The following is a 14820-nucleotide window of genomic DNA, read 5'->3' on the forward strand; positions in this document are numbered from 1 at the left end:
TAGTTAAAAGAAAGGAAATGAAAATCACCCCAAATGTGATCTGCAAGTTAGGACTTTCTTGACATGACCCGTGTAAAAATCAATTGCAAGTGGAGATAAAAATATTTCTGCAATTATAAGGCACATAAATGGAAAAAAGGATTCAGTTGGTATTCAAACGTTTTAGAACACTTTTCAATGGCTTTTTTGCTTATTGTTAGTATTCCAGGTGCAATGAGCTCCCCCCATTTTATTATGAAAAACTTTAAGCATACAGAAAAGCTGAAAGAACAGTGTAATAAACACCCACACACCCACCTCCTCTGTGCAACGTTTATTATTTTGACATTTTACTATGTATAGCTACATATAATATTTATAATATGAACTATTTAGCAACGTATAAATATTATATGCTTAAAACAGTTGTAGTATGTGTCGAGCCACTTGGAAGTAACATCATGATGAGTCGTCTGTAAATATAAGCACGTGTGTCCCAAGAAACAGCATCCCCGTCTATCACAACACCTGTTACCCTGAGAACAGTAAGAACGTGAACAATGACTCCCCAGGGTCATCTCCTGTTGGATAATGACTATTTCTTCTTTTTTCTTTTAATAGATATTAATCTGTAGAGCAGTTTTAGGTTCACAGCACAGTCGAGCGGAAAGTCCAGAGAGTTCCCGCGCACGCCCCCCATCTCCCACTGTCAGCACCCCGGCCCCGAGGGCCCCGCGTCACAGCTGATGCACCGCCACTGACACACTGTTACCGCCCAAAGCCCGCACTTCACACGAGCCTTCATTCTTGCTGTCGTACATCCGATGGCTTTGAACAAATGTGTGACGTGTGTCCGCCACTATCGTATCACAGACAGTAACCTCACTGCCCTAAAAACCCTCTGTGCTCCCCCCACTCACCCCTCCCCCGGCCCACCCCGGCAACCGCTGATTTTTGTTTACTGTTCTGTGGCTTTGCCTTTCCCGGAACGTCACACAGTCGGATGGGTTGTGTCTCAGGACTCGACGGACTTTTCACGTTGTTTACGCTCCCGTTTTCATCCGTGCACCTGACTAACGTCGTTCGATTCCTCCTTGCGTAGCGACCCACAGCAGCATGCTGCGAGGGCTCCCGTTTGTCCGGGGCGGCCGTGCGGGCCTGGCGTCCGGCCTGAGCTTCCTGGAGCTGGATAACCCCGCCGGCAACCAGAAGCGCTATTCCTCCTGGGCCGGGTCTGTCACCCAGCTTCCTGACGTCATCAAGCAAAAAGTGGGTGATGCTCTGTTTTATTTATTATTATTACTATCTTTTTAAACCTCACTAGAGGATATTTTTTCCGTTAGTTTTTTTAGAGAGAGTGGAGGGGAGGGAGGAGAGGGGGTGAAAGAGAGAGAGAGAGACATTGATTGGTTGCCTCCTGCACTTGGGCCTGCAACTGAGGTCCGTACCCTTGGCTGGGCATTGAACCCAAGGCCCTTTGTTTCGTGGGCTGATGCTCTAACCACTGAGCAAACCAGCAGCAGTGCTCTGCTTAAAGCAGCAGGAAGCAGTCCTGTTGATCTGCACCGGGAATATGGGATTAAATCAAGGTGGTCAAACAGGGAGGGCTGTGACCAGCATTTTCTGAGTCCCAGTTTATGTTCTGGGTGATAAAATTAATATGTGCGTAATCTTAAAAAACAGAAAGTCTGTGACCTTGTATGTCCATATTTCAGGTGTAAAGGTAAAATGTCTTGTCAATCCCAAGAGAAATTAATGACAAAATTTGCATTTTAAGCTTTTGCCCTGAATTTGATTGATATCTTCGGAGCCTGATTCCGAGGAGCCGCAGACTCTTGCAAGAGGAAGGCGCTTGGGCTTGTTGTGTTTGTCAGGTCCCCTTCTTCCTGTGGGCTTCTGAGCTCCCGGAGTCACGCAAACCAAGACAGCCGATTTGGCTGGGGAATTTTAGGATGTTTTATTGGTACAGCCAGTCCTTTTATAACGCAACAACTGTGTTCCTAAAAGTCAGAGAGCTAGGAAACATGGCAAAATAAAAAAGACTGCAGGGTTTATGGGGAAAATGGGGTTAGGGCCACAAGGCTAAAAATCTAATCTGTGACACTCATTTTAAAAAATATATAGGCACCAAAAAAAAAATTAAAATAAAAACGAAACACAGTGGCACAGTTTTATGTATGTTAATCGTTAAGAAATGCATTTACTATTATAAACGTGGCACATTAGAGAAAGATCTGACGCTTGCTGGGCGAGGGAACAGTTGCAGCGTGTGAACTGCCGTGAAGTGGTGGGAGGACAGTCGGAAGGGCCAGGCAGTTTAACACCGGGCGTGGACGGGTGTCGTTTATCACAGGCGGTGAACCAGGTGGGTGTCTGAGGGGTTCGTGTGCTTTGTGTATTTCTATGCGGTTTGGCTCAGTCGTATCCAGTTTTCTGTGTTCACCTGGTGTTCCTTGTAGACAAAATTGTACATAAGAAAAAGCAATATTTGTGTGCTGTGCTTAGATTGTTCCTTAATTCAACAATCTCAGTGGAACAAATTTATATTTGCAAAAACAAGCGCTATAGCAGAATTGATTCTATGATCTGTTCCCTACCATGGGAGTCAAGCATCGTCCAGGTGAAACTGGCTCCCAGAGATTAAGATACGTAGGCAGATGTTATCAACTGAAAAACTACAATAGCTCCTCAAGTTACCCCCAACACCCTTCTGCACCCCCTGGCCTCCTGATAAGGGTGGTGAGGGAGGGGGAATTTCCCCAGGACTCAGGAAGATTCAAAGTGGCTGATTTTCATTGTCAGCATCCCATACAAATCTTTACAAATCCTAAACTGCTGATTAGGAAAGAAAAGATTCCTTTGCATTCTCAACTATGCACTTTTGCACGTAGGACTGGGGCTGTCCCAGCCAGCTGTGCTCACTCGTTAGCGGCACAGGAAAGGAACAGAGGAATTAGGGACACGTCACGGCTCTGTGGCCATGGGGAGCCGTCCCGTCCGGTTCAGAAGGGCTGGGGCAGAGATGGGGCCAGTGCGGCCGACTCTCTGAGTTCATCACGGTCGGTGCTGCAGCTGGCTCGTGCTGACTCTCTCCTGCGCCAGCGATGACGCACTTCTCTTCCCATTTCTGTGCCCGTGACGTCATGGAGGTTGCCTGAAATCAGCATGGTGACAGTAGTCACACTGATGCTACAAATCAGAGCCCCTTTGTTCCTGGGAGAGCAGATTGTTAAAGGTTAGGCAGGGCGCCCATGGGCTCCAGCATCGGGCATACCCAGCATAGAGCAGTAATAATGCCCACGTGGTTTAATTTCCAGGGAGAGAGAGGGATGGTCTCCACTCGAGAGACCTGTGAAGGCTCAGAGGCAGGGTATTTAATTTTAAATTCAATTGCACATGCTGCTTTACTGTGACGTAAGTGTGCTTCCTTTTCTTCTGTCCCCTGCATGGGAGGAAATGTATTGTCTTTAAAACGATCCTGCAATAACTAGAAAATGAATGTCCTGTTGGTTTTTAAAAGAATTTTATACACGCACACAAAATGCAAAAAATAGTCCTTCCCTATCTGGTCCTAATTTTCCCTAGATTTGTCTTACAAAGAAAGTGAGTTGTTTTCTCTTTTAATTTGAACAAGAAATAGTTGGAATTAACATATGAGTTTGCTTTCGATTTTGTTTTGGTGGGGATTGAGCTTAAATGTCAAAAGGAAAATACTGTCCCGTGAAACCCTGACTTCCTGGCTTCTGACTGTGACGTCTCCACCCGTCTAGCTGACACCTTTGTATGAGCTGGTGAAGGAGGTGCCCTGTGCCTCGGTCAAGAGACTCTACCTGAGACGGGCTCTAGAGGAATACCTGGACGAGTCTGACCCCTGCCATTGCCGGCCTTGTCGGAACGGTGGCCTGGCCACCGTGGAGGGGACCGAGTGTCAGTGCCATTGCAAACCGTACACATTTGGTGCGGCCTGTGAGCAGGGAGTCCTCGTAGGGGATGAAGCAGGTCAGTGCGCTGAATTTTCTCTAGTTTCCCTGGACCCGTTGAAAAGGGGGATCCCCTTTCCTCCTGCCCCTGAGACTGCACTCCTCGGTGTATGGAGGGGAGGCAGTCTCACCGGCATTTTAATTCAGTGTCTCCCCCCCTTTAGAACTTTAGAACAGGGTCTGTGAGGTTACTTTAAGAGTAGGCCACGTATGAGACAGTTTATGGGTATTTATTCTCATTTTTATTTATATGTCCCTTTCCTCTAGAAAGCTCGTTTCTTAAGATCAGGACTGTTTGATTTCTTTCTTTATTTCCAGAGCCTGACACAGAGCTCGATTTCTAGAATTCACTTAGTAAATGTTTGATAAATGAATAAATACATGACTAAACTGTGGATGCTTATAGACAAACATCAGGAAGGCATCCTTGCCTCCAAATGTTTCTCCTTGTGGAAAAATTCCACCACGGAGTCTTTCCTTTGTGGCCTGGATTTCCAGCTATTTGATAAAGTGGAAGCTTCCCCTGCCTATAAGGAATGGAGTAGCAATCACAATATACCAAGCTATTTATTACCCCTCTTCATAGATCCAGGGGGCTACTTTATTAGCTCAGTTTTTAATTATGGAAGAAAGCCTAAGGAAGGTCGTGGGAAAATATTATACAGATGAGCTTAGTTTTGGTGTGTGACACTGAGGAATGGGGGTGAAGTGGGGGGCGCAGAGGGATGTAGGTTGCACAGTAGAGAAAGCTAAGGACCAGTCAACACACCCGTCTATTACCGGAAAATAATGCTTTGGAAAATGGTTTCTGAGATCGGTTTCTAACTAGTAAGGCCAAGTTCTTAGAATATGGGACAAGTTCTCTCTTGCCGCCCCCCCCAAGGAATGTGGTGGGAAAATACTAACAGGGCTGTGAGTCCTGCTTCGGCCCTGAGGGGAAGGCAGCCAGGGCGGGTTGGGGAAGAGCCTTGTGTAATATTGGGGAGGGATGCTGCAGGGGGAAAAGCCTTCCCCAGCGCACACTGCCGGCCTTGCACAGCGCCCGCCCTGGGCTTGGCGGCCGGGAGCACCCGGGACGTTCCTTCCTTCTGCCCTATGGCTGCTCTAACAACAGCAACTTACTTGCTTTCTTGAGAGACCGGGGCGATGACCAGAACCTGAACTCGGATGTAAGACCGGGGTGCAGTCTGGATGTGGCTCTTAGCAGCCATTATAGCCCTGGGCACAGAATTACCCCACTTTGTGTTAGATTCCCCACCTATCGAATAAGTGGTACCATTACCATGGGCCTTCTGCCACCCTGGAATCATTCTTGTGAGAAGTAAATAAGTGGTAGAATGTATGTGACAATGTTTTGAAACGGTTGTGCAGTGATAAACGAATTCAAGATAATTTTGCAGACGCTTGTTAGCGCAGCCTTGATATGGACGACCCTGGTCAGCGTGCAGAGCCCTGGCCTTGTAGGGGGCCTCAGCCAGCGCTGAAGGTACTAGACCTTAGGCCGTCCCCTCTCCCAGGGCCCACGGGAGCGGGAAGCTTAGCGCTGAAGTCTGGACCCTTCCCTCCAAGTGCTTTCTGACCAGCCTCTTCTCGTACAGGAAAGGTTGATGGAGGCTGGAACTGCTGGTCCTCTTGGAGCCCCTGTGTTGCAGGGAAGAAAACAAGGCATCGGGAATGCAACAACCCCCCTCCCAGTGGGGGTGGGGCGGCCTGCATCGGAGAAACGTCGGAGAGCAGGCCCTGCGGAGAGGGAGACGAGGAGCTGGAGCACCTTCGGTAATGAGACCAGGCCTCCCGGCGGGCGATGCCATGGAGCAGTGTCCCTGCAGTGCGCGGGCCACGCGGCGGCTGCTACTAGGAGATTTAAACGTTAAATGGCGATTTTTATCAATGACCGCTTTGCCCTCTAGCACTGGGGTCAGTGGAAGGACGGAGGCGTGTCCTGGCCACCCTGCTCTTAAGGTCCAAGCTTTCCGGACACATCTTTACGAGAGGCTGGGGACCTGGGAGGCAGTCTGGCCACACAGATAGGAGCAGCAGCGTTGGCGTCGAGTAGATCGGCCGCCTCCTGGCTGTGAGACCCTGGGCAAGTTACTTGCCACACGTCTAAAATTATTAAGATCATCATAGTAGATAAAATGAGAATAGGATGTTATCAGAATTAAAGGAGATTAAGCATGTAGTGATTAGTCCAATGCCTGGCACATAGTAAGCATTCACTAATAGTTGCATTACTTTTCAGATATACCACTCCTTCTTATTTATTTATTTATTATTTGTTTATTTAGGAGTAACCATAACGCCAGATGCTTGAGATGCCTAATAGCTTTTCTTTTTTTTTTTTCTATATCTTTATTGATTTCAGAGAGAGGGAGGGAGAGGGAGGGAGAGAGAGAGAAACATCAATGATAAGAGTCATTGATCAGCTGCCCCCTGCACACCCCCGACTGGGGATCGAGCCCTCAACCCGGGCATGTACCCTGACCGGGAATTGAACCCCGATCTCCTGGATCCTAGGTTGATGCTCAACCGCTGAGCCCCACCCAGCCGGGCCCTAATAGCTTTTCTGTTTCTAAATCAATACGTTTTTATTTAAGGAATATCACGTTGTGACTCTTCCCACTGCCTTAGCTGCTCCGAGTTGGAGTCATAACCTTCGGGTTAGGCACTTCGCTCAATGCACAGTTGTCCTCTCCGCCAGTGCACAGTTCTTGTTTTAAATTTATTTTTATTCTTCAATATGGGTTAATACTCTTCTCCATTTCTGTACATCACAGCACCAAGAGCCCACAATTCATTTAGTTGAGATTCTTTGATCTCCACCTGGCTAGAGACATACTTGAAAATTCCTCGCCTGTAACCTTTGGGATCAATTTCCTTTAGGTCCCTGGAAGTTAAACTGTGGAAACTATATCGCAGTTTTGGCAAATGATCTAAAACCCAGTCGTTTCTGATATTGAAAAGTCTCCTTACCACCAATTTTTGCTCACGAGCCTGGCAAACAGCGTTGCAGGTCCCATCGTCACCACCGCAATAAACGAGAATAACCTGTGTCTCAGTGTAGGCGCCAGAGACCGTGAGCGTTGTGCCTGTCACCCCAGTTGGCTGGCACTCACTTCCTACCGCCAGGGCCTTGCAGACACTCTCCCAAAACTGCTCAGTTGATGTGCCGTACCCGGGCCAGCGTTCTTTATGCCACAGCCACGGTTTCACAGCGTCCGCACTGACCTCTTTTAATCGGGGGTTGGCACAAAGTTCTAGTCAGGTAGTTTGAAGATGTTGGGAGTGAAAGGAAGGGCGATGCTCAGGCACCTAGAGTGCGATGCCTTGTTCCCAGGCCCTCGCTGTCTCCTAATCTAACGTAAGCAATGTCCTGACGGAGGAAGGTGGTGAGCATGTGGAACCAGGGTGAGAGGACGCAGGCCTGAGGGCGCGTGTCTCTGCGAAGACGAGGTCTCTGAGGAGGCCCCTGCCCGCTGGACTGCTCCCCTACCTTTAGACGGAAAGCTTGGAGGAAAGGGGCGTCCTAAGGAAGGCACTGAAGGGATTTCCACTCTTCTTGGTGCGCAGAGGGGGGGAAATCTCCTTCTGGGTACAAAGAGGAAAGTGATGATGAAACTTCACATTTCTGAGTCTCGTGGGACTGTGGCGAGTCGAAGGGACTGAGCCCAGAGGGAAGCGGGGCTCAGGTTCTGTGTCTCTGGAGTGGAGATAATACGGGCGATACACTGACCTCAGAGGCACTGTAGAAGACCGTTGCTTAAGGACGGATGTCACCGTCATCACCATGGTCATTAGGAGCTCCCTCTAGAGTTTGCCTTGTGAGAGGTAGAAAGGGCATGATTTTAAGAGCCTGACCCATTAGACATGAATCCCAGCCCTGGTATTTTTACTTTATAACCTTGGACAACTTATTCAAACTCTCCCAGCCTCTGTTTTCTCCACGTATCTCAGAGGTTACAGTGAACTGAGGAGGCAACACACATTTGTAGAGTGACTGCCAAGGTCCCAAACACACAGTAAATGCTCAATCAGAAGAGGAATTATTTTGTGTTACTTCTCTTGCAGGGTCACTAATTCTAATTACCTTTTTATTATTATTGTTTTTAACCTTCACCCGGAGGTAAGTTTTTAATTGATTCTAGAGAGAAAGGAAGGGAGAGGGAGAGAGAGAAACATTAATGTGAGAAACAGCGACTGGTTGCCTCTTGTACGAGCCTCAACTGGGGATTGAACCTGCAACCCAGGTATGTGCCCTTGACCCGGAATCGAACCTGTGACTCTTGGTGCACAGGTCAAAGCTCCAACCAACTGAGCCGCACCAGCCAGGTACCTTATTTTTAATACAGAATTCATTCTGTGTTAAAGAATTTCAGAACCAACAGCGATTAGGAGAAAAATTAAGTCTGCATCAGGTGACCCCTAGAAATCACATAAGTAGGTGTGTTGTCCAATGAATGACTTTTCTTTTTCTTTCCTTTCTGCTGTTCCCCCCCCCCCCCCACTACTGACCTGGTAGCTATCTTTTGCAAGCCTGAGTTTATGTTTGAATGTTCAGTCACAGGTTGTGATCAGATATTTGGTCCTGACAATAACAAAAAGATTATGTCAACGTATGTACACGAATGCAGTCCTTTCAGATGCAAATGAAAATATTGCTCTGGTGCAAACTATTGATTCTACTGTGGCGATTCGTCATGTTAATTATATTTGTTTCCTTTCCCTTCCAGATTGCTCGAACCCCATTGCTTTCCTTTGCCTTCGGGTCCGAGGGACTTCTGTCCACCACCGCCTGCCTTGGACCATGGATTTGTTCAAGTTGGTTATGAGAGATACATTTTTCCTCTACATATACTCTGCTTCAAGTTCTGCCTCTCTACTCTTGTCACAATCGATGTCCTTCCCCGAGGAAACAGGGCTAAATATTTTATGTGTGCATCTTAGTTTTAGTGATGGGGGTTTTAGACTTTTGTTCTTTGACCGAAGGTGATTAGAATTCTGCAGAAGGCAGTCCGTCTTCTGTGGCAAGGTACATCAACACTGCCACCCCATGAATTAGCAATGTAATCATGCCAGAGGGCGGCTAAACATTCCCATTCCCACTAAAATAGGAATCTATAAGCAAGTTCTTCAATGTGAGGACTTCATTCTTGCCACTGAAAGAAGTCTTTTTTTTAAAGAGTCTCATAAATATGGTGTTTGGGGTGAAGTATTAGGTTTATTCCAGACACTGAGGGAGTGTTGGTGAGATACGGGTCATTGTACTCTGGGCAATTATCTTGTTCAGGAAGGAACACGAGTGCCCCGTTACTTGTCATTTTCGGGAACCTTCTTGGCTCTGGGGCCCTGTTAACTTGTGCCCTTCTCACTCCTTGTTATGGGGAGGCTTGGGCCCCAGACCCAGCGAAGCCCCCTCCTGGCTCGCCCGGGAGGTGCTGCTCGTCAGGGCTCTGTGCAGCCGGCCTTGCTTTCGAACAAAAGCCTCTCAAATCCCAGGCCCCAGAACATACAAACGCTGAGATCCTGCCGAAGTTTCCCCAAATGCAGGTACTGCTGGGAGATGGAAGAGTGGTGTGTGTGTGTGTGTGTGTGTGTGTGTGTGTGTGTGTGTGTGGAGAGAGATGAACCCAGCATTACTAACGCTCATCTGTCCCACTACGGTCGCCACAGTCCATGAGCTTCCCGAAGGAAACGGGTGCTGAGGGCACAGGCCAGGCAGACTGACACCGGTCAGCGAGCCCTGAGGCTGCCCCAGACTCCAGTGCACGTGCTGTCCCGTGGGAGCTCGCGGTTCCCAACGCTGCCCCACGGACGGGCTCCGTGGGTCACCCAGGCCCTTAGCACTAGAGACGGCTGCTTGCGGTTTGCTCTCTATTGTTTCTCATTCTGTAGGTTTAGGGCAGATCCTGAGAGTCTGTATGTTTCTAACTTGCTGCTAAGGGCCCTGAAATAGAGCCAAGTTTACACACTGTCGAGCTTGCCTTTCCCAGACCGGGGGCCCTTCTGTAAGGCCCGGGAAGTAGGGTGAAAAGAAGGTCGAGGCTCCTTCCCCATTTTCTTGGAGCCTCCGCATCGCCCGGGGCCTCTGTGTCCCGCCCGCTTCCCTGACGGAGCTGGACTGGGCCAGGCCCCGATGGGAAGGAGGCACGTGGAACCTTCCAGCCCAGTCCTCTCCTGGGCCGATTACTTCGCTGTAGCCTTGGGTGGCAGAGACCAGAGGGGTAAGGCAAGGGGCTGAGAGAGACCCCAAACAAGCCTGACCGCCCACTCAAGGCTCGGGCTGCAGAATCTTCTGTGCTTCGCCGAGAAAGCTCACTCCTGGCATCCCAGGCGATGACATGCCCTTGAACCCGACCCAGCCCGGCAGCACTTTCCTTACAGGGTGGGCTGGGAGGGCAACATTGTGCTTCCCCCAAAAGTCATTGGGGGGAAACATAGACGTTCATGCACAGGCTGATAGGATTTGAGCATATCTGTCTGTTCACACCAGCACTCGTCCGGCAGCATTGCCCGCGAACAGCCCATAACACGTCCCTGTGAGGGGTTGACTGACAAGGGTGTTTCCCAAATCTGATCTCCAACCGCCTTTAGCTAAAAGCTTTAGGGAGAAGTTACTCGGGCAGTGTGTACGAAAGTAATTTTAGTGAAATGCTTAGTGCCGTGCTTGGTATTTTGAAAACAATCAATAAATTATAGTACATGGCATTACTGGCTTTATTTCGGTTGACGGTGGGACCAGTGTAGCTAGCTAGGATTATAAACAAAATAATATCTTTCTAGGCAATTTTTAAATCAGTGATTTGAACGTAGGTTGTCTGATGATTAAAAGGAGGCCTAATTTATAGACTGAGTGTATCTAAAGAAACGTTTTGTTAATGCAAAGTAGGCATGCTCTCTCTCTCTTCCATCTCTGTTTAGGATGAAGGCACCAGGTTTCCTGTGGGGAAAAACATAGTCTATACCTGCAGGGAAGGATACTCCCTGGTCGGAGACCCTGTTGCCAGATGCGGAGATGATTTACAGTGGCTCGTTGGGGAAATGCATTGTCAGAGTGAGTGGCCTCGGCTGTCATATAATTGAAAAAAAAAAATGTTTTTATTGATTTAAGAGAGAGAAGGGAGAGGGAGAGAGAGAGAGAGACATCGATGAGAGAGAACCACCAATCGGCTGCCTTTTGGATGCCCCTTACTGGGGATTGAGCCTGAAACCCGGGCATGTGCCTGACGGGGAATCGAACCGGGACCTCCTGGTGCATGGGACAATGCTGAGCCAACCGAGCCACACTGGCTGGGCGCCTTTCAGCATTTTTTTTTTATTTTTTATTTACAGATAACTCAAGGAGAAAGGCGTGACTAAATGTAATCGCCATTTGAGACTTCCTTTCTCTCAGGAATCTTGGACCTTCAAAACCTGACATATCTTGTATCCCTAGCAGCACACAGCATTCTTGGCAAAATAGAGGCACTCCATGGATGCTGTTCTGAGTGAATAAATAAATGGATTTTCTGATGAAAATGATACAGAATACAGCAGTATTTTGTAGACTATTGTCCAAGGTCCGTTAGAGAGATTACCAAGATTTTTTTTAAAAAAATTGTGAATTCTGACTTGCTTTTCATAGTTATGCATGCTTCTAATTTTTCTCTGTTATTTTTTCAAGTACGAAGTTTGAACTAATAAACGTAATCAATCAAGAAAGAACAGAGATGGGAAACCGAATAACATTGAACACTTTTACGGTTGCCCGGTTAAAGGCAGTTCTTTAAAAATTTCAGATAGTAAAATATCCAACTGGATCCATGCTAATGATATACAAATAAACACAGTTCTTGGGAAGTTCTCCCAGACCAGAGAGATCCGTGGCAGCTGTGGAAAGTCTGGTTTTGACAGCAGGCTGGACTTTAGGACTCTGTTTATAAGGCTTATTTATTTTAAGCTGTCACATTGTTTTGAGGGTAGGCGTGGAGGGTGGGAGCTGTTTTGGTCTTCGGTCATTCAGTGGTTAATGTCTCCTGAGAGTGAACTCAACTCTTCTTTCTTGTCTTCTAATGTGCAAAAGCAGAGCAGGTATGTCAGTACCGTTCAAGGCTGTCATGTTTTTAAGAAATGGCTTAGGAAAGCAATGACGCTGGTATTCTGCTCTCTTTGTTTTTATCTTTAGAAATTGCCTGTGTTCTGCCTACACTGATGGATGGTGTACAGAGTCATCCCCAGAAACCTTTCTACACAGTGGGAGACAAGGTGACCTTCTCCTGCTCGGGTGGCATGTCCTTAGAAGGTCCTTCGACATTTCTCTGTGGATCCAGCCTTAAGTGGAGTCCTGAGATAAAAGATGCCTATTGTGTGCAGAAAGGTGAGTGGTCCCAGGTCTGTCCAGGGACACCTGCCCCCAGGCGAGTGACGGTGCTTGTGGTGGTCCTTTATGGCCCTGAATCACTGTAACTGTTGAGTCCTTGCCTCCGTCTCAACCCTTCGCCCCCATGAGAAGGGGGTCAGTTCATAGATAAAATAACAGGCTTTTTTATGTGGCACAGACAGACTCAAGGAATGCAAAGAAAAGCAGAATAGCCCTGGTGATTCTTAAATTTGAACTGAAGTCCTTTATATCAAAGACTAGTTTTGTACCACTTATGGTGCCACGGAAACGGATTTTTAAAAGCTAATTACTGGTTTCCTCCTAATTTTTAAATGTATTTTTGTTAAGTACAAAGTTAAGATATTAATTTACATAACATTGTGTATGTTTTTTATTTATGGGCTTTCAGGGAATTTATTAGTATTACTGAAATTGAAAATTTAAAAGCATTTACATTTAATACCACAAAGCAGAAGTTATTGAAGAAAAAGTGTTGTGTTTTGCAAAGTTGTTCTTAATAGTGTAAACCCCAAAATCTAGTGTTTTGAACATTGGCAAATTAATTAATTTTTTTAAAACAATTTAAGGTAGGAAGAGATTGGGAAAGCCAAACTCTTTCTTTTTTAAAAATATCTAAGATGAGATGGATTTGTTTTTTAAAAAAACCTCTTATTTTTTCTTTGTTGGCATTTTAAAAAAATAGAGAATATATGTTTAGAATAACTAAAAACAGGAAAGAAGAAAATCTCTATTACATTCCATTTTATTCTTATTTCCTAGTGCCCGCCTTTGAACTCAATGCTGGAATTTGTCTCTGCTGGTGGATGTAGCACTGGGTTCCATGAGTGATGCCGCTCGGTGCCTTAGGTGGTCGCGGCTGCGGGGCGCAGGCTGGGGAGCAGCGGGGGGCTGACGCGGCCGTGGCGTGGCCTAGTGGCCTAGACAGACGGTGGCGACAGGAGGGGAGGGCAGCCCCCGAGCGCCCACCGAGCCGCCACCGTGTGCTCTTCAGCCGTCAAAGGCCCGCATCAGAGGCAGCTGTGTTTTTCTACGTGCACTGAAGCATAAATACAAATTTATTTGGGATATTTGAAGCAGGGGACCTGTGCCAGTAATTCTAAAATGAAAGAGAAGGGGGCGCAGTGATGAGGTCGCTTCTTGATTCCAAAGGAGATTATACCCTTGTCTTTCTAAAAAGACAAGGCCGTTTTAGAGCACGATTTGGTATAAAAGTTCTCCCTCTCAGTAGCAAATCTTACTAAAGTTTTAATTGAGGATGTTTTTCAGACCTGCGTGTTTTTTGGAAGATGTAGCTAACAATGACTACCCTTAAAGTAAGCCCATAATAAACAAAAAGTTCCAGGTGTGTCAGCCACCGAAATTAATGTTTTAAAAGACCTGCCGCATCACTATGTAGTCTTTTTTATTGTGGTAAACTGTACCTACCATGAAATTTACTATTTTAACCAAATATAGTTTCCAGATACCCTTTACCCACCTTTCCATAATATTAACATGTCACATAACTTGACATAATTTAGTTGGTCAAAATTAAGACATTAATATTATTACAATACTACTGACTAAACTACAGGCTTTGTTAATATGCTGCCAGTTTTCCCACGAATGTCCTTTTGGTGGTCTAGGGTGCAATACGAGACCCTCTGTTGCTTTTTAGATGCCCCTGTGACTCAGGCAGTGCCTAAGTGTCGGCCCTGGGAGAAGGTGAAGAATTCCAGATGTGTTTGCAAATTGCCCTACGAATGTCGGTGAGCCCCGCCTTTGCTCCTTTTCTCTGTTTTATTTTACCCAAGGTAAAGATGATGATTTCTTAGATGCTGGTCTCTGTTAGACCAAGGGCGCTGCTTACCAAGGGTTAAGGGCCTTCGCCTTTTCGTCTGTTCCATTTGCCGCCTGCTATTTGCCTGGGTCACCAGGGCTGACAACTGGGGGCATTGGACTGTCACCTGAGGATTTAGAGTGTGAGAGGATCAGGCTGAAATCCTCCTGAGCAATGTCCATAGTGAAAAAAGCAGCTGGTTTTCCGGTTCTTGGCATGTCTGTCTCTAGATTGCTTTATAAGAGGCCGCCCAACTGGAAGCCAGTCCACTGTGGGAGGAGGGCTGAAGGAGCTACCGGATGTCTGTGTCAGGGTCCTAGTCGGGTACAGGTGGTGCAACTAACTAGGACAGAGGAGGGTGACAGGAGGGACCACTGACCGAAGTGTGGGAGAGTAAAGGACATTGCAGGCTACCGGGCAGCATCCTGATGGGTCACAGCCCAGATCTGTACCTATGCCCAAGCCTGAAGGAGCAAGAGAGGAGCATTTATGAAAACCTAGAGACAGAGGGAGGTGTGGAGATGGCCGCTGAGGAGGGACCTCAGGGATCCCCCAGGAGGGAGCCAGGAACTCACTCTCTTCCCCTTCCAGTCCCCTACCATTGCTCCCCATTGGTTAAATGCCCCCAAAGCTGGAGGGCAAGGGGATATATACACACATATGTA

At 47.1% G+C, this 14820-nt stretch overlaps 1 protein-coding gene across 1 annotated transcript in view; it reads left to right on the plus strand.

Annotated features, from left to right (window-relative positions):
* C7 (complement C7) overlaps positions 1 to 14820 on the plus strand; it is a 42676-nt gene that overhangs the window by 22329 nt on the left and 5527 nt on the right. The window contains exons 10-16 of the mRNA XM_081132871.1: positions 1082 to 1248; positions 3750 to 3978; positions 5558 to 5735; positions 8690 to 8777; positions 10878 to 11010; positions 12121 to 12312; positions 13994 to 14084. Of these exons, the coding sequence (XP_080988997.1) occupies positions 1082 to 1248; positions 3750 to 3978; positions 5558 to 5735; positions 8690 to 8777; positions 10878 to 11010; positions 12121 to 12312; positions 13994 to 14084 (1078 nt within the window). The remainder of the gene's footprint in view (positions 1 to 1081; positions 1249 to 3749; positions 3979 to 5557; positions 5736 to 8689; positions 8778 to 10877; positions 11011 to 12120; positions 12313 to 13993; positions 14085 to 14820) is intronic.

The sequence above is a fragment of the Miniopterus schreibersii genome, assembly GCF_964146895.1.
Source record: "Miniopterus schreibersii genome assembly, chromosome: 3".
Taxonomy (NCBI): Eukaryota; Metazoa; Chordata; class Mammalia; order Chiroptera; family Miniopteridae; genus Miniopterus; species Miniopterus schreibersii.